The sequence below is a fragment of the Antechinus flavipes genome, chromosome 1 (genome assembly GCF_016432865.1).
Source record: "Antechinus flavipes isolate AdamAnt ecotype Samford, QLD, Australia chromosome 1, AdamAnt_v2, whole genome shotgun sequence".
In the NCBI taxonomy this organism is placed as follows: Eukaryota; Metazoa; Chordata; class Mammalia; order Dasyuromorphia; family Dasyuridae; genus Antechinus; species Antechinus flavipes.
The window spans coordinates 662,573,524-662,593,274 of NC_067398.1; the positions used below are offsets into that span (position 1 = coordinate 662,573,524).

At 36.4% G+C, this 19,751-nt stretch overlaps 1 protein-coding gene and 1 non-coding gene across 2 annotated transcripts; one reads left to right on the forward strand and one right to left on the reverse strand.

Moving 5' to 3' along the window:
• The first annotated feature begins 2,480 nt into the window (after window positions 1-2,480).
• TRNAF-GAA (transfer RNA phenylalanine (anticodon GAA)) lies at window positions 2,481-2,553 on the forward strand. The gene has a single exon. It is a non-coding gene; the product is annotated as a tRNA-Phe (tRNA).
• Window positions 2,554-6,908: 4,355 nt separating this feature from the next.
• LOC127544969 (uncharacterized) lies at window positions 6,909-16,625 on the reverse strand. Its single transcript, XM_051971960.1, has 5 exons — window positions 16,530-16,625; window positions 15,690-15,848; window positions 11,204-12,976; window positions 7,786-7,893; window positions 6,909-7,153 (listed from the first exon to the last, which is right to left on the reverse strand). The coding sequence occupies exons 2-5, from the start codon at window positions 15,838-15,840 to the stop codon at window positions 7,119-7,121; spliced, it is 2,067 nt and encodes a 688-aa protein (XP_051827920.1). The 5' UTR covers window positions 15,841-15,848; window positions 16,530-16,625; the 3' UTR covers window positions 6,909-7,118.
• Window positions 16,626-19,751: the final 3,126 nt, after the last annotated feature.

Here is a 19,751-nt window from a genome sequence, read left to right on the forward strand (position 1 = left end):
GGTAAACAGATAAATATATCCATAATTTTTTTCTTTTTAAAAATTAATTTTTTATTTAACAATCTATTTTTTCTCCTGACCACCTCCCTGCAAAATTTTTACACCAGATGTGCATAGCCAAGAAAAATAAATTCCCATATTGAGCTCATATATTTAAAAATGTCATTCTCTATCTTGAGTTTTTCCCTATCTTTACCAGAAGATGGGAAGTATTCTTTTTTTTTTAATATTTTATTTTATTTTATAATAACTTTATATTGACAGAATCCATGCCAGGGTAATTTTTTTTTTACAACATTATCCCTTGCACTCGCTTCTGTTCCGATTTTTCCCCTCCCTCCCTCCACCCCCTCCCCTAGATGGCAAGCAGTCCTCAAAACTGTTAAATATATGTTAAATATGTTGCAGTATATCCTAGATACAATATATGTGTGCAGAACCGAACAGTTCTCTTGTTGCACAGGGAGAATTGGATTCAGAAGGTAAAAAAACAACTCGGAAAGAAAAAACAAAATAGTTCACATTCGTTTCCCATTGTTCTTTCTTTGGATGTAGCTGCTTCTGTCCATCATTTATCAATTGAAATTGAGTCTTTGTCAAAGAAATCCACTTCCATCAGAATACATCCTCATACAATATCGATGTCGAAGTGTAAAGTGATCTCCTGGTTCTGCTCATTTCACTTAGCATCAGTTCATGTAAGTCTCTCCAAGCCTCTCTGTATTCATCCTGCTGGTCATTTCTTACAGAACAATAATATTCCATAACATTCATATACCACAATTTACCCAGCCATTCTCCAATTGATGGGCATCCATTCAATTTCCAGTTTCTAGCCACTACAAACAGGGCTGCCACAAACATTTTAGCAAATACAGGTCCCTTTCCCTTCTTTAGTATTTCTTTGGGATATAAGCCCAATAGAAACACTGCTGGATCAAAGGGTATGCACAATTTGGTAACTTTTGGGGCATAATTCCAGATTGCTCTCCAGAATGGTTGGATTCGTTCACAGTTCCACCAACAATGCATCAGTGTCCCAGTTTTCCCGCATCCCCTCCAACATTCATCATTATTTTTTCCTGTCATCTTAGCCAATCTGACAGGTGTGTAGTGGTATCTCAGAGTTGTCTTAATTTGCATTTCTCTGATCAATAATGATTTGGAACACTCTTTCATATGAGTGGTAATAGATAGTTTCAATTTCATCATCTGAAAATTGTCTGTTCATATCCTTTGACCATTTATCAATTGGAGAATGGCTTGATTTCTTATAAATTTGAGTCAGTTCTCTATATATTTTGGAAATGAGGCCTTTATCAGAACCTTTAACTGTGAAGATGTTTTCCCAGTTTGTTGCTTCCCTTCTAATCTCGTTTGCATTAGTTTTGTTTGTACAAAGGCTTTTTAATTTGATATAATCAAAATTTTCTATTTTGTGATCGATAATAGTCTCTAGTTCATCTTTGGTCACAAATTTCTTTCTCCTCCACAAGTCTGAGAGATAAACTATCCTATGTTCCTCCAATTTATTTATAATCTCGTTCTTTATGCCTAAGTCATGGACCCATTTCGATCTTATCTTGGTATATGGTGTTAAGTGTGGGTCCGTGCCTAATTTCTGCCATACTAATTTCCAGTTATCGATGGGAAGTATTCTTGATCATTGCTCCTTTGGTATCGTGGTTAATCGTTGTGTTAATCAGTGTTCTTAAGTCTTTCAAAGAAAGACTTTTCACTTGTTCGGTAGAGCTCCTCTGGAGAATTTCTGGGAACACATGGGGAAACATCGCACAGTATGAGAATGTCATGGTTGGTTGTGATGTACACTATAAGAGATAATACTTACATATCGAAGGGAATAAGATTTGGCCTTTAGTTCTAGCTTTTTAAGATATTTCTAGATTTGGATTGTCACACAGAATGTTAACTAAGCTACATCATCCCCAAGGGAACATCTTGAGTACGACTTTCAAGAGCAGTATTTCTTACATAGGCTTTCCAAGCTTGACTTCATTTTCTCCTCAATTCTATATATAGGAGATGGGATAGTTTATTACGGGCTGTTGGAAGGACGTTTTATAGCGAACATATCATCCTTTCGCAGCATTTGACACTAGAGATCCCTGTCTTCCATTTCCTTTTTGAATACTTTTCTTTTTGGATTTTTTACTCTACAAGTGGAATTTACTTCAGTAGTATTCTGTATATTGATGAAACAACAGGTCTAGTTCAACACAATCAGTGAAATTTCATGGTGCTTCTCTCACATAGCAGAAGCTGTCCCACTGAAAGGCTACCTCATTCACTCTGAAACAGAATTAGAGTGAAGACTTGACAAATTCGGTGTAACCAGAATTGATTCGGAATCAATTACTCGAATCGACAATTTCCCCTGTAGAAACTCTTAGATTTGAAACAATGAAAAACTGTTTACTTTAGAGAAAAATAGTACACACACAAAAAAAGTTCACAAGTAAGCCGAAATAGCTCAGTTGGGAGAGCGTTAGACTGAAGATCTAAAGGTCCCTGGTTCAATCCCGGGTTTCGGCAATGTTGGCTTTTTGCTCTGTGATAAATTGCATCTGCTAACCTCTGATATTTTCTTTTCCCTTCAGCCCCGACTACTTCTACTACTACTCTATTCAGACTTTTTCTTTGACTCTTGCTCCATTGTGGTTGGAACCTGATCCTTTGACTTCGTACTATGTCCTTCTCAAAGCTGAACTGCAGTCAGTAAGACCTTAGTTGAAGTCCCGCCTTAAATAAGTCTAAATGATCGATTGGAGCAGTTGTAATTATACTCAGTACTGAATTATAACTCAGTATTCTTGGAAGACTTTTAGAAAGGACCGTACTCTCTAGATCATTTTGCCTCTACCCCAGAACCAAATGGGGGGAATCTCATAAATAAAACAGATATATTTTATGTCTAAGGTTTCCCCCAAACTGAGACATGTATACATATATGAAGATATGAGCCATCTTCACAGAAGATACTGTACAAAATAATAGTGTCAAGGCATAGGAACATTTATATTTCCTCCACTATTAAAAAAAATGCTTACATAATGAAAAGTGGCCAATAATGAAGTATTTCTTAGAGCAGGACTTCTTAAACTTTTTCCACTCTTGATCCCTTTTCACCAAGAAATGTTTACAAGACTGGGTATATATATATATGTGTGTGTGTGTGTGTGTGTGTGTGTGTGTGTGTGTGTGTGTATTTAAAATAGGTATGTAAATCCAACGCTTTTGGATAACAAATCATAATTTTGTAACCCTCACATTCAATTATATGACTCCATGACCCACAGTTTAAGCTTTGCCTTAGAACACATACAATATTCTCTCTCCGTTACTAATACATGTGGAGGCTTATTAAACCTGATCCTGGAAATATAAAATAGGATTCTTTCCTTCTGTACTTTAGAGAATACATAGATATTCTTTGACTGTTTCTTGTTAACTTTTTGCATAATGATAACAAACCTTTTAATTGGCTGCTTAGCTGGAATTGAGTATATATGAAAAATGCTTGATCAAATGAATTCTTTCTTCACTTAGTGAACTAAGAACTATTTGTGGATCTTCAGGTAAGGGAGGGCCTCTGTCTTCACTATATGGTCAGAAGAAATGATTCAAAAGCATGTAAGGACTCCTTGAAGAACTTTGGAATATAGACTGTGTGACATGTGAGACACTGCAAAGAACTGCCTAACATGGCAGACTTGCATCAAAGAAGGTGCTGTGTTCTGAGAGAAGCACAATTGTAGTAGCTCAAAAGAAAGATGTGCAAATTTAGAAGTACCTCAAATTCAAATTTTTATATACACTATTTATGTCTGATTATAGTATAGTATAGCCTCCCAAGCTAGCATTTGTCTGATCAACCAATTGGACACACCTTAACTTTAACATAGTGCTGTCATTTTGGCCCTTCCAGTACAAAGGACAACAATCAGCCCATGGTGCCACTGTCTCTTTTGTCTGTGTTTATTTCCTCATTCATAGGCAAATGAATATCAGAAATGCAATTGACCAACTCAATCTATGATGGAACATTCATGCTATAAACAATAATGAAGAGGATAGTTGCCGTTAAACCCAGGAAGATTTATATGAATTGGAGCAGAGTGGAATGAGCACGAACAGAAAAATAATTGAAACAACAATAATCATATTGTAAAGACAAACAATTTTGAAAGACTTGGGAATTCTGATCAACAAAATGACCAACCACAATTCCAGAGGACTTATGTTGAAAAATGCTGCCTATTTCTAGATAAAGAGATGATGGATTCAAAAAATATTTATGAAGTTATTTATATACCTCTTCTACATAAATTAGAAATCTTAACAGGTTTTTACTGTATTGGTCTCTAAACTGTAAATAGTTGGAGACACACAAAGCCCGCCTAGAGAGAGGTTTTTAAAGATCAAGTAACTTAACTAATTATTCTCAAAGTGAGGAATGCAGTCTTGAGAACTTACTGCTTTTTGTTGCTCCTATGGAAAGTGTTCAGAAAAATACAGAAAAGACACCTAGGAGACTTTTACTGTACCCAGTTCAACAATTCAAGTTTACAAACTAGATAGCACAGATTTCAGAAAGAAATTATATCGCCTTGGATATTTTTACAGTCGAAGAAAACTTCTACCGGAGAATGGTTTCAATCCATCGACCTCTGGGTTATGGTCCTAAGAAGTTTCCACTGTGCCACTTTGCTACACGTTAAACCCTTTCAAAGTCACTTTTAATCTCTTGTACATTCCTTTCAGGTTCTCTTTATATGGACTTTCTTCACCTTCAGAATTTTCTATTAGACTTACTTTTTTTTTCCCCCGTAGGAAAATGCTTTGGGAGTGAGGGAGTGCAAAAGCGAGGGGGAAAAAAAAATTGAAAGCCACGGCATTTTTCTTGGGATTGATTATTTTTTTTTATTTTTAAATATCTTTTTATTGACAGAAGGGATTTATTATTATTATTTTTTTTAAAAAGCGTCTTTACAATTAAAGTTTCTTCTTTCCGTTTTTTGAAAGTTCTATGACAGTATCATACAGAAGATTAGGGAACTGGGGCGGGGAAAGCGGGGAGAGCTGGGGAAACCATCGAAAACTCAGAAGGATCTTGAATAATTTTCCCTCTGATTTGTCCACAGATTCTTCTCTCCCACGTATCGTCCACACACAAAAAAAATTACTGCCGTTCCTATATGATTGCTTTTTTTTTTTTAATCTATCCAAAAAAATATGAAAGGGATGAAAAGGCAGTGAAAAATACTCGCCAAGTGGAAAATCTAGCTTTGAGAACTGACCGTGGTTCTGAAACTCAGAGTGAGTGAGGCTTATTGGGAAGGAATTCTTAGGGACCATTCTTCAAAGTGAAGCTCTTTGGAGAGCTCATTTTGCAGATATAACCAGATTCGATGCCAGATATCAGATAACTTCTCTTAACCTATTTCTCTTCACTCAAGGGCGCTTATTCTTCCTTTCCCTCTCCTGAGGTGAAGGAGGCTCCTTAGTCAAGGGTGAAGAGAGTGTAAATGGACCTCTCCTTGGTTCCAGAGGCTTTTAGTTTTGTCTGTTATATTAAAAGTAGCATCCAGTTTTGTTAGGTAAACTCTGAATGAATCATATATTGTAGATAAACAGAAAAGAAGAGGAAAACACCCCTGCTCTCAAGGAATTGAGGGCTAACAAAAAGAGCTGGTATAAATAACTCCCTAATTCTGTTTCCATATGAAAGAATTCTTTGGACATCCAAACCCACCATTCAATCTTTCATGAGTTCATCATGAAAGTCTAAGTCTAGTAAATGGAGTATATGTCTGCACCAACATTCTCAGCCAGTTTAGATCTATAAAGGCAATTTCTAGATCTCAGTGACAATATGCCCTTATTTGTTTAAAAAAAAAAAAGAAAAAGAAAGAAAGAAAGAAAAACAACTATACAGATGGTTTGTTTTCTGTCTTCAAACCACAGCAACACTTGGTCCATGCTTGACAGACATAATAGCAGAACAAGAATTGAATTTGGAGTCAGAACACGATTTTACATCCCGGTTTTGCCATTTACTTCCCATGATCTTAAGCAAGTCATTTTACTTTTCTGGGCCTTATTCCCTTGTTTGTAAAATGAAGAGGATGGGCTAGATGTCAGGTTCTTTTTATTGCTAATCTTAGAAACCTAGGACAATATTGCCAGGCAACCCAACCAAAATAAGAAAACTTTATCATAAGGTCAAAATGTTATATTTTATATGAATTCTGCTGGTCTCTATTCAAGGGTAGCCTTTCAATGCCTGCCTGATTGCTTACGTAATGATAATTACCCATCTCCCAGGAGGTGGGTAATGGACCTTTTTTAAAAAATGGAACATATGACTTTAATACTATTATAGTTTTCTATTACAGCTCGCCTAAAACACAAATTGACCAATAATGCCATAATGCCATAGCATTCCAACCCAGGCATCAGATGCCTCCCTATGGAAGTATACAAGTATTTCATTTCAGTGTCTTAAAAAAAAAAATCACAACATCTTGATAAGCCGGTGTTCTAATATGCAAGTAATGTGTAGTTAAAATGACCATTTACTGAAGTAATAGAATAAGAACAAAGGAAAAAGAATACAAATGGTGAGAAAAAAAAGCATTTAAAATATATTATCACTTTACCTTTATCCCTCCTACTGAAAAAAAAAAAGAATTCCAAAAAAAAAAAAAAAAAAAAGAACTCCTCCCCATCCAAAAGAGATGAATAGCATCCTCAGATGGAAGACACAAAAAATTAAGAGAAATACACGAACTGATAAATAACCAACTTCATCCTTATTTTCAAATATTTATTCAGTAGCATCCTTCCTCATTTCTCCACCCACCCAAAGAAAAAGTGAGAGCCACACATTTATGCAATTTCTGTTTATTTGTTAATAGAAGATTCATATTCTGAAGGTTTCTCAGAGAGTCAGATTTTGTTCAGTAGATTATGCAGCATTATATAAAACTATCTTCTCCCTATTATGATTGTACATAAACAGCTAGCTCTAACTTAAATCAAAGTAAAAGTAGGTGGGTTCCATGCACTTGTCATCAGTTGTCCCTAGCAGGAACATGTTATTTTCTGTAGCTAGATTTCTTTGATCCATATCCTATAAAGAATCAAACAAATTAAATCTTTATATATTTTTTTCTTTTCCACCACACAAATAATGTCAGACCAATGTTGAATTCTTACTTAGCTATCACCTATAGCATAATTTTAAAACTTTTTAAAAATTGATTTTATGGCTCTATATGCCCAGATTTTAGTTTCTTGTATACTTATTTTCTTTCCTCCTACTCCCATTCCCAATCAGGGATTTTATTCCCTATATTAGTATTTACATTTATCAACAGGGAGCTTCCTCATGTAATTGGGGATCATAGTAGAAGATGAGATATTCCCAACAATCCAGCTTCTAAGTTGGACTTTTGAACGTGTCTTCCATATGGAGAAAGATGCATCAGGTTCCTAAGTCTGCTTATAACACAGTAGCCTACACTTTTAAAATTTTTTATAGGCAAAAAACAGGTAAGTACCAACTTTATCTTCAGGAACATGACGAGTTCTATTTTTACACTTGCTTATTACATTAAACACCTTCCTACTGACAAGTCCTCACACAGTTTCAATTCTCAGCTTTTTATAGAAATTGTATATTAGATGGGGGCTCAGAACTAATTCAAAAACCAACTTCTTACATTCCACCAGATTTGATATCTACACAAATTACATACCCACCTCTGTGTATGCTATATCTTGGTACTGTCCATACTTCTACAGTTTCTGCTTCAGGTCTTATATTCTTGCATTTACGAAGTATCTTCCTTTTTAGCCTGTCCAATTTAACTGAAGAAAGGAGTCACATATTAAACCTCTATCATTTGGCTAAATACAAAAATAGAATATCAATACATTTCTAAGCTATTAGGTAGTTAGGTGGTCCAGTGGATAGAACACTGGGACTGAAGTTAGGAAAACCTGATTTCACATTTAGCCTAAGACATTTAAAAAGCTCTGTGACCCTGAACAACCCAATTATCCTTGATTTGCCTCAGTTATCTCAAGTGGGGATAATAGGCCCCTACCTCTCAGACTTGTTGTAATATTTGTAAAAGGACTTAGCCCTTGCCCAGCACATAGTAGGTAGTATATTATTATACTTATCTTATACATTATATTATAGTATATAATATGTATAGTATATTAAATATTTATTTTCTTCCTCATGGTTGTTTTCATTTGCATTAAAGATCCTCTTTCTGCCTACATCAGCCCATGGCCTTCTTACAGGCTTACCATCTGGTAGTTAAGGTAGTTAAAAGTAGTAACTACATATCTATCTCAGATCTTAGAGGAGCCTTCTTAAAAGACAAAGGGCAGATTGTCCAAATCAAAGAACTTGGCAAAATGGCCAAGATATTGAACCTGATCAGAGCTAGTTCTGTTTGCTTTTATAAAAATGGTGATATTTTATTGGGGATGGAAGTGAAAAGAAATATCAATGAGATTAGGAAATGCAAATGCAAAGCCTTCATTTTGCTAACTTTTAAAAAGTGGCAACAATAATTGTATCAAACCCAGCATTTATTAAGTGCCGACTATATGCCAAGCATTATGCTAAACTCTGAGAATTCAAAGAAAGACAAAAACTGCCTTCAAGGAGCTTACAATGTAGTGGTACAAAAAAAAATATTTTTCAGGTCTCATTAAAATAAAAATTAGGTTGAGTGGAAAAGTTTTCCTTTGGTACTAGATTCTTTCCCACAATATTCTTATTACATAATTTATAAGGATGGAGAGTAGGGGGAATGGATGGAATCAGGTCAACTAGAATTTTGATTTATCTGTTCAAAGGGAATAATATGATGAAACCTCAACCCAATTTAACCCTAACAAAACCCCAAAATCACTGTGGGCCCTTAGGGCTAGCCCCAGTTCTACTTAAGTGTAACATTGGACAAATATTTAAAGTCTGAGCTTTACTTTCTTTACATTTTAGGTGGAGTTGATAACTTTTTCTAATTAATTCTGATGGATCCCAGAGAAAAGAATGAGATTATACCTAAATTGCATTGTAAGCACCAAATGCTATATCAATGTCATTACATTTCTGGTATGGATATTTTCTCCTGGAAATTAACATCTTTAACCAGTTTGAATTTCTAAAACAAAAATAAAAAGCTATAATAATAGATTACGAGGGATACTTTAATTAAAAAAAAACTGTGCAGATGAGAGGCAGAAGAAATAGTTAAATAGTATTTTGATGATTTGTACTATGTGAGTCTGATATTTAACAAGATTATCCAGAAACAAGATCATTCAAATATCTTCAGATATTCAAACACTCTCAACACTCTGTCAGTACTACAAGACTACAAAAATATTCCCACACCACAATAAGACAGTTGTCACATGAACTAAAGGCGTCATAAACTTGTAACTGATAAGACCCCTAGGTATCATTTAATTGCAACCTCAATTTTAAAGATGAACAAATCCAGGCTTAATAAAAAAAATAATTAAAAAAGGAAGATGCTTGTATCAAATCACAAAGCTAGAAAGTGGCAAAACTGAATTTTAATTCAGATCTCCCAACTTAAATCCAGAGTTCTTTCTACTAGGCCAGGAGATGGCAAAAATTGGCACAGCTTGTGAACTAAGAATAGTGTCTATATTAACACATACACACAAACATATACATACACATGTGTGTGGGTGATTGTGTATATTTGTATACACACACACACACACACATATATATATATATATATACTCCTAAATTCTATGCACAGTCTTAAATATGTCTCCTCATCATATTTTCTTCTTGGCCTAGCATGTTTTCGAATTTACCTTATTCCTTCAAAATTTAACTCATCTTTCAATTTTTACCTACCTCAATTCTCCTTTTACCACTCTAAAACATGTTAATCTCTCCCATATATGGTGAATTTATAATCTGATTCTACTACCCAACTGAACTGGACACTCCTAGAGGACAGAGATACTTATCTTCTAGTCTTACCATATACTTTCTTGGATGGTAACAAAAAGTGTTGGGAAGCTTGTTGATTGCATTCCTAAATGACAGGCAGAATTATACCTAGGACAGGGCCATTAGGATTTCATCTCAGGATGAGACAATTTAGAAGGTACCACAATTAAACATATGTATTCCAGAATAGCAGATAAGGGGAACAGGAATTCAGATGCTAGCTAAGGGGAGAGGAGGAAAAGAAAAGATGCATATAGTCCTTACAGATGTAAAGGCAGCAGACTACCAACTGTTCACACCTTTCCTTTTGCTTGTTTAGGAGTTTCTGCTTATACACAATTCCTCAAATTATTCACCTCTCTTGTCCTATTCCCAGACCTCTTTCCTCCCTTCCTTTCCAAACAGACTAATCTCTTTTCTACCCCCCTTCCATAAACATTTCTCTGTAACAAGGTTCAGATGTAAGGGTAGACCTGGAAGGAGAATGATAATTCCTTATGCTTCTTTTCTTCCCAGAGGCTATATGGTAAAAAACCCAAGGTTTCTCTAATGAAATCTAATATCATAGAATTAAAACTAGAAAGGACCTTGGAGAGGTCATCTCGTCTAGCTCCTTTGTTTTAGAGATGAGAAACTGGAAGTCCAGAAATGGCAAATTATATATACAAATTATAATGGAAATACACATATAAAAAAAGCAAGAGGTGAGATTTGAACCCAGGTCCCCAGAATCTGAACCTGGTGTTCTTTCTACTATACTTACTAAACTCCAAATCTCATGGGTTTGATTAAATCTCTTCAACTGACATTCTATTCCCTATACTTCTATAGTATCTCAATTTTTCTCTCAAATATATTTGTGATTACTTCACAAATTGTTTTCATAGGATAAATTAAAAATTGTTTTGAGAATCCTACTTAGGACCACTTACTGCAGGAGAGATTACTTTGAGTTTTAAAACTGCAATTATGGCTCTGTCCATAAGCCAGTTGAAAGGCTCAAAAAAAGAACAATAAAACCTTTAATTTTTTTAAAGTTTAAAATATTATGCATTTTCACTTTCAATTCCTCACTCTTTAACATCACCACCATTAAAAAGTAATTCTAGGTATTCCCAATCAAACATTCTGAAAATATTTCCAAGTTTCTATGGGGCTCACCTCTTCTCTTGATCACCATTCGTTTTTTCAGAAGCTTGCCACAAGCAGTTTCATAGTAGTCTTTGTTCTTAAGCTTATGAAGGAAGGCAGTACTTTCATAGCCACCACTTTTTGTTTTGACTTTGTTTTTTACGGGCCAAACAATTAGCTGGGACAATGTGGTAGTACGAGGTGGCTTCCAGATTACCTCTTGACCAATCTCTTGGTAAAAGCCCCTGTTAGAAGGGGTCAGATCTTCCTGTGGGTCAACTGCTTCAAAAATATATTCAACCTCATTTAAATTTTTGTCATAACCAACATCATCTTCATCTTCTATTTCCCGCAAGTCTTCAGAATCAGGATCAGAGAGACATTCTTTTTTCTTGAGCAAACAGGTTTTCCAGGTGGGATAGCTAGGTAGAGCTTCCTGCTCCCTTCCTCTTTTAATAGGTCCTTTTATCTTTCCACTTGGGTTCTCTTTAGTATCATGGACAACTACACCATCAATTTCACCTACCATCATCACTGCTCCCTTCTCATTACAGTGATCAGCCTGGATCTCAGCCTCCTGTTCAGTGCCCTTTCTGCTTTTGAGATATGTGTTCTTCTCAAGTACAAAGTCAGTCATGGGCACATTATCCAGGGAAGACACTTCATTTCTAGAAGATGGGTATGTGGAGCTAACATTTAGACTCTTCCTCTGAGGCAAGGAATGGAGACTGGCATCAATCTTCTCAAAACGAGCCAGCCAGGTGGGAGAAGATACAAACCTGTCTGATTCATTGCTCCAAAAACCATCTCTTAACTTGGTCCGTCCATGGTGTCTATTTGGGATGTGGGCCTCTTGACTTAGGCCATTAATGGTCTCTCTGTTAGAACAAACTGATCTTGCTTGCTGGTTCAGTTCTTGAGTAGACCTATTTAGTGTCCTCAACACTGACAGACTTGGACTTGCCATTAAAGAGACTTTTTTACCTGATCTGTTAAGCTCATCAGATTGCCAGGGGTTTGTTGTATCTAGGGGTACTGAACATTTTTGAGTGGCTACACTCTCCTTATTTTTATCTAAATTTCCTTCCAGGCTGGGCCCTGACATCTTGATCTCTTTACCTTGTACAGCTTCAAGATACTGTTTATCTTCTTCTGAATAGTCTACAGTCGGCATTTTTTCTTCCCTATGAGGAGTATATAGAACCCCCACTCTTTCACAGGAGCTCACTGAAAATAAATCACATTGTACTATTTTCTGTGGTACTGTTTGGCCATGTGTCAAATCATAAAGAGGGATGGTTTCTTTAAAGGATTTCCAGAGCTGTATTGCAGGAGAACCATCTCCATATTCTATTCTTACCTCTTCCTTTTCAAGGGCATAGTTTCCTGGAGAGATGCTTCTGTATGCTGTATTTTTAGAAGGGCTTTTACTATGAACCCCTCTCTCTTGCACAAAAGAGGACAAAACTGCAGCTTTTTTCCCAGAGGCAACATTAATTACTCTACCTGTTAAGCTACCTACATTGCAACCATTAACATCAGATTTTGAATTTTGCTGCTTTTTGGATTTGTTTTCAAGCTGGGGGGGATCGGTCTGGGTCTCTTTGGTTTCTGTTTTTTTTGAAGGGTTGCTGTAATGACAGAAATGTGCAGCATGCTGGAACATAGGAAATGAAGACTGAGAATGAAAATAGGGTCTTCTGTTGACTCTGGTAGGCACAGGAGCCTGTGGCAAGAAAAAGCCAGGGTACTCATGTAGAGCAACTGAATAATATGGAATGTATGGATTTCCATTTCTGAATCCTAGGGAAGAAACAAAAGAATGAATTTCTACAGCGAGTTTTTTGTCTTAACCTAACTTAAATCTAGTGATAACTATGGCTCTCTCTTCCATTTGATAAGATTTACAGATCTGGTAGATTAAAGGAAAGGGATGTATTTTCTCTGGATTTTTTATTTTATCACAGTAAATCTACTCATTGACTAGGAACACATGGTCTATGTCATTGTTGCCAAGTTGTTCTCAATCACATTCAAGTCTATGACCTCATTTGAGGTTTTCCTAGCAAAAATACTGCAGTTGTTTATATGTAGGAGCAAACTGAGACAAAAAGTACTTGCCCAATATCACATAGCCAATAAGTGTCTGAGGCTAGATTTGAATTCAGGTAAATGTGTCTTCTTGAGTTCATGGCTGGCACTCTATCCATATTTAGACTATACCCAATAAGTATTCTTATAAGTACTTATACTTATAATAAATAACTTAGAATTGTTAATATCCGTTTACAAATGACAGTAGTATTATAATTAGCAGTGATTTAGAGAAAAGGAGGGTGAATGTCCTTCAGAGTTAGGGACTGGCTTTAGAACTAAATGATTCAAGTTCTGACCACCTCCCTTCTCCACACCCAGGCTCAATAGAGGATCAAAAGAAGCTGTAATGAAAACTTGACCATGTTCACAGATGATTGTCCCTTATACAACAGCCAAGAGAAAGGTGCCTAGTTAGGAATTCTTAGACTTGGAGGAAAATTTGGTTGATGGATCTATGATGGATCTCTCCCCCACTTCCTCCTCATCATAAATTAAAAGAATTATTTTCTAATACTCTTCAGAAAATGAGACCTTACTAGGACTGAAATGATATTAAGTTACAAGGCAAATTATGTAGATAAATTTCTGGAAAGGAAATTCTGGTCCAAAAAGTGTAGACTAGGTGTATGATCATTATTCATAAAATCGAAATCATTTTGTCGAAGAAGATTACAATAGCCACTCCAGTAATTAATACTGTATTGTAATTGTCATGTGGAACACTAACCTCTCCTTTTTTTTTTTTAAACAAACTTTCTTAAGCAAAATCTATTCAGGAATGTGTGGGAAATGAATAAGTACTTAAATTTAAAATTATAAATTTTAAGAGGTACTTCCTGATGGTTCTAAAATTCTATGAGTGGGTCAAATTAAATGTTTAGAACTAGAGAGAACCTTAAAGTCATCTTATGTTAATTTCTCATCCAGGAATCCTCTTTCCAACAGGTACCCATTTATTGTTCTTGAATGTTTGCAGGGACCAGGAAGTTAACACCTCTGAAGTATTTTGAACTTTTTTAAAAAATATTTTTAATCGTTACCCTTATTGGATCACATGTTACTTCCCTAAGACTCATTTACTTGTTTACATGTTACTTCCCTAAGAGCTCATTGGCTCAAGTTCTGCCATCTAAAAAGATGCAGAAAAATTAGATTTCCCCCCCAATCATGATAATACTTTAAATATGTGAAGGTTATTACTAATTAGTAATTTTGTTACTCTGTTATTGTCCTTAATCTTTTCTTTTCCAGAGTAAAGATTTTCTCAGCAACTTTAACTTAGCCTTAAATATTTCTTCATGCATTCTGGTCACTTTCTAGTCTACCAGGGTCTGTCCAATAATATAGTAATAAGGACTGCATATATTTTGCCTATGCTTTGGCCAGCATAGAATACAATGGAATCATCATCTGCATTGTTCTGAGTATAATACTTCTACTGCTTTAACCAAAGTTTGTAATAGTTGTTATGGCCATTATGTCACATTATGGGCAATGGACAACTCTAATTTTCCTGCTTCTTAACCAAGCCACTCTACATATATAATTGCTAAATAAGATATCTCTCTGTATATTTGTATATAAAATGTAACCTCAGTACTTATAAAATTTAAACCCATCCCGTGGATATATCTATCAGTTTGAAACCCATCCCATGGATCAAATTTAAACTTCTTAGATTTCTGTGTAGCTTTTTTCCCTTTAAAATGAGGTATTTTGCTCATTAAAAAAAAAAAAAAAAAGAAGAAGAAGAACTTTTCTACTTTAAAGGGAGGAAAAAATCCACTACAGCTGCCAGGAATGTTAATGAACTCTCAAAAAGCATGGGATCAGCTGGGGCATGAAGGCCCTCTCTCTGCAATGCTATCAGGGAAAATAAATAGACATCTAGGTTTTATTTTATGAAGTTTTTTTTTTTTCATAAATAGTACTATGGCAAGATTAAAGATACTCCCTTCTTGTGGTGCCCTAAGAGCTAGCTAAGGGTCTAAGGGCCAATACTATCCTGCTTAACTCCTTAACTTTGTTAGCTTTCACTCCACTACCTCTCTGGAATCATTGCCATCTGGTGTTCCAAGTCCAAAGAAACCTTAAATGCAATTTTCTCTTTTAAAAATGCTTCCAAACTACTACTTTTCAGAGACCTGTCTCTATTGAGATTTTCCTCTTAACATCATCAGTAAGCAAAACAAAACAGCAAAAGAGGTACACAGATCAGGAACTTTAGATTTCCATGGAATAAATCAGAATATCCTTAAGATGGGTTGTTATCAAAGTTAGCCATCACAGTCTTTCTGATTTAGAAGAGGCAAGAAGAAAAGGAGGGGCAATGATAGATACCTGTTTGTCTATTGAAATGTTTTAAAAATATGCACTTCACAAAGCTGATTTGTAGGTTTGCAGTGATCATTTGTCTTACCTGCTGCTGACACACAATAAGGACTATAGGCAGGATTTAGGTACCACGGATTTGGCAATGGGGGTTGTGCTGTGGGTTGAGCGTAGAAAAAAGGTCTTGCATTGTTGCCTTCAGAACGTGAACCAGTTCCTGAAGCTGGTGAAGCATTCATTTTCTGGACTAAAACACATTTATATCATCATTGGGACCAATATTTTGGGGTTTATTACTTTGAGGAGCTATCTCCTCCCCAAGAATGCATTCAATTTCCTTCTGTCTTTCCTTGCTGATCTGTCCCCAGTACCATCTCCAGTTGGGACTATACATGTTTCCCTCCAACGCTAGGCTTTATTTCAACTAGAAGAAAATTAAGACTTCAGTCCCTGGGGTCATAGCATACTAATTTTACCTTTCATTCCCCAGCCTCATCTTTTTCTTCCCCTACACTCACTTCAGGTAGTTTTATAATCCCCAATGTCAAAGGAAACAATGTTTAACCCACTGACCTCTGAAGCTGGACACTAAAGAGGCTGAAGAAGAGCCTGCTACTCTTGGCCCTACCAATGATTGCCTCAAGGAGCACATGTGAGGACAGCAGAAGGGCACCAACTCCTTTGCCTTCCAACAAGCTGGTCAAAGCTAAGAATATACCTCACTCAAACAGGCCGAGGGGAGAGAGCAAGGGAAAAATCCAGGCAACCCAGGCTCTGACCAATCCCACTCCTCAGAGTCCAGATTGCATCTGGGAAGTCCTCAAGAGGTACTGTCCCTAGACCACCCTCCCCCCCACTACAAACACAATTCTTGTTACCCAGACCTCGAAAGGGAGGCTGAAGGGAGGGCAGTTTTCTTCCGACTTACCTTAGGATGGAGAGGAGAACGAGAAGGCAGGTCAGCGTAGGGCCCAGCTCAGCACTCAGCCAGCTGTTCTAGCTGTTCTAGCTGCCCTACGCCTCCCCTAACTCCTCCCTCTTGCCATCCAAGTGGCCTCAGCCCCTTCTTCTTGAGTGCCTCCGGGGGCGGGACCAACGGGCCTCAGGTGCAGCTGCCCAAAGAAGCAATCACTGGGGGAAAGTTCCTGGCTTGCAAGCTCCCTGAGGTCTCGGGGAGAGAAGGCTTCTTTTTCCGTCCTGGTCTTCGTATTGTCTGGCACAGCGCTGCACGCGTAGTAGGGGGATAATAAATGGTTGTGAAATCAAACTTGAGTGTTTTGGGTGCGTTCTTATATATGTTGTGGGGTAATGTGCAAAGGAAGATGAGTACCTGGAGGTTGACTGGTTTCAGCTGTGGAACATTTAGGCAGGTTCTTCTGACTTCCTCAGTGAAGCGATAACTATGTCTGGGTTGCATGGAGAGGAAGGCATTCTCTGGGAATCCTTCTAGCATCAAAACGTCTGTGGAGTGGAAGAAATCTTGGGCTTCTTGAGTTAAACTTCCTACTCTGCTCTGGCATTTTCTCTACATTATCCCTGATAACCTTTCTTGGAGTTCCATACACATATATATGTACACACACAGAAACACACATGTATGAATATATATGAACACAAAGAGATATTATATGTAACATATTTTATTTCCAAACAACTGCAATTTTTAGGTGATCCTTTGAGGACCCCCCTCAAAAAAAGCTTTCTGTCTGAAATTTTCTACAAATATAATCTTTCTTCTATACCATAGTATCTAGGTCTAGCCGAAAGATAGTTAAATTCAGAGCCAGAAAGACCTGGTTTCAAATCCTTCCAATGATATGACTATGTGACTCAAATTCTAAAAATGAAAGCTATTTATGTTCAACTTGAAGATTCTTGATAGTTGTCTATTTTTTTCTTTCTTTCCTTCCCTTCCTTCCTTTTTTCTCTTCCTCACTTTCTCCCTCCTTCCTTCCTTCCAAATCAGGATTAAGTCATTTCCCAGGTCACAGCCATTAAGAATTTGAGGCCGAATTCCTGACTTTGGGGCTAATACTCCTTATTAGTTATTAAGCTATATATATATAAGTTATTAGCTAATAAGGAGTATCAGTTTTCTATTCTCTCTTTTCTCTTCCCTTTTTCCTTTTCTAGCTTCATTCCCAGTTCTTTCAACTGTATCTTATGTGATAATGGGGATCACAGGAATGCAAAGATCATCTAGTTGACTCTGATATATGTTTCGTTGTCTCCCTTTTCTAATCTGTGGGCCTATCAAATATATATATAGTATTCTAAACACTTTGGAAAGAGGGATCATTTAGCCCTTTACAAGGTTTGAAGATGTTTCATCAAAACCAATGGAATTAAAGAGCAGCTGGCCAATGGTTAGCCAAGCAAGGATAAGTCACAGCTCTGGTGATTGTGGAAAATAAAATATATTTGTAAAATTTTCTTTCCGCAATGGAAAAACTCTAGATTAATCTGGACTAGTTACAACATTGAGCTAAATTTAATTAGGTTCCATGGTAAGAAAAGAATGTCTTAAATCAACAGGAATCCTGGATAAGGAAAACTAAAGAATGTCTTAAGTCCAACTCTAAAGTATATACCTCTCAGATTGGCTAAAATGACAGGAAAAGATAATGGTGAATGTTGGAGGGAATGTGGGAAAACTGGGACACTGATACATTGTTGGTGGAATTGTGAACTGATCATTGGATTATGAAAAGCAATTTGGAACTATGCCCAAAGGGCTATCAAACTACATACCCTTTGATCCAGCAGTGTCGCTACTGGGCTATGTCCCAAAGAGATCATAAAAAAGGGAAAAGAATCCACATGTGTAAAAATGTTTTAGCAACCATTTTGTAGTGACAAGAAACTGGAAACTGGGTGGGTGACTATCAGTTGGAAAATGGCTGAATAAATTATGATATATAAATGTTATGAAATATTATTGTTCTATAAGAAATGATCAGCAGGATAATTTCAGAGAGGCCTGGAGAGACTTACATGAACTGATGCTGAGTGAAGTGAGTAGAATCAGGAGAATATTGCATACCAGCAATAGCAAGATCATATGATGATCAATTCTGACATGGCTATTTTCAACAACAAAGTGGATTCAGGCCACTTCCAATTATCTTGTGATGAAGAGAGCCATCTACATCCAGAGAGCAGACTGCAGGGCTGAGTGTGAATCACAACATATTATTTTCACTTTTTGTTGTTGTTGTTGTTTGCTTGCATTTTGTTTTCTTTATCATGTTTTTCCTTTTTGATCTGATTTTTCTTGTGCAACATGATAATTATATAAATATGTATAGAAGAATTGCATGGTTTGGCATATATTGGATTACTTGCTATCTAGGGGAAGGGGTAGGGGTAAAGGAAGGAAAAAAATTTAGAACACAAGATTTTGCAAGGATGAATGCTGAAAATTATCTATGTGTATATTTTAAAAATAAAGTACTTTAATTAAAAACTTCTCTCTTGAAGCTTTAATTAAAAAAAAAGAATGTCTTAAGTCAACCAATGTAACTGCAAACATTAGTTGACTATAAATGATCTAGGTTCATGTCCCAAACTAAATTTTCATTTGAGTATACTTAATAATAAGTCTCATCTACATGAACTTTTCCTCTCTTAAAGAGGAGCTATCCACCATTTCTGAGGCAAGGGGAGAGGGGGAACATGGAGAAATATGAAGGGATGTATATAGTGGGAGTGTAATGAAGTATAGACTTCTGAAGGGTCTCCTCCAATAGAAACTCTGAGGAGGATGAGTTAGGGAAGAATTAGAAGATGAACCTGCTGGTTCTAGTATCTGTGAAGTGTGTGTATGCTCATCTGGAGGCTCATACCTGCTTCCTGCAGGAACATATTAAAAGTTTAAACTGCTTCACTCATCCTTAGTCTATTAATTCACTGCACCCTTTTGGGGGGTTCAGGATATTGTTTTCAACATGATCCTTCAAAAAGAGGACCATTTGAAGATGTGTGTCTGGAGGAAAAGCGGGGTTGTGTAATTTCCATATTCAAAGATAAAAACTGAGTGAATATTTTGGACTCTGAGTTTGGGAGAACTGTGCCCCTCAGGCCATGGCACAATCAATACTACAGAAGAAGCAGTCACAAACCTCTCAGGAGGCTGACATTTCAGGTGGTA

Coding starts and splice junctions, on each gene's coding strand:
- LOC127544969 (XM_051971960.1), bottom strand. CDS start 15,840: ATGAATGCTTCACCAGCTTCAGGAACTGGTTCACGTTCTGAAGGCAAC. Junction 12,977..15,689: donor TTATTGTGTGTCAGCAGCAG/GTAAGACAAATG, acceptor TTTCTTCCCTAG/GATTCAGAAATGGAAATCCA. Junction 7,894..11,203: donor AATGGTGATCAAGAGAAGAG/GTGAGCCCCATA, acceptor TCCTTTCTTCAG/TTAAATTGGACAGGCTAAAA.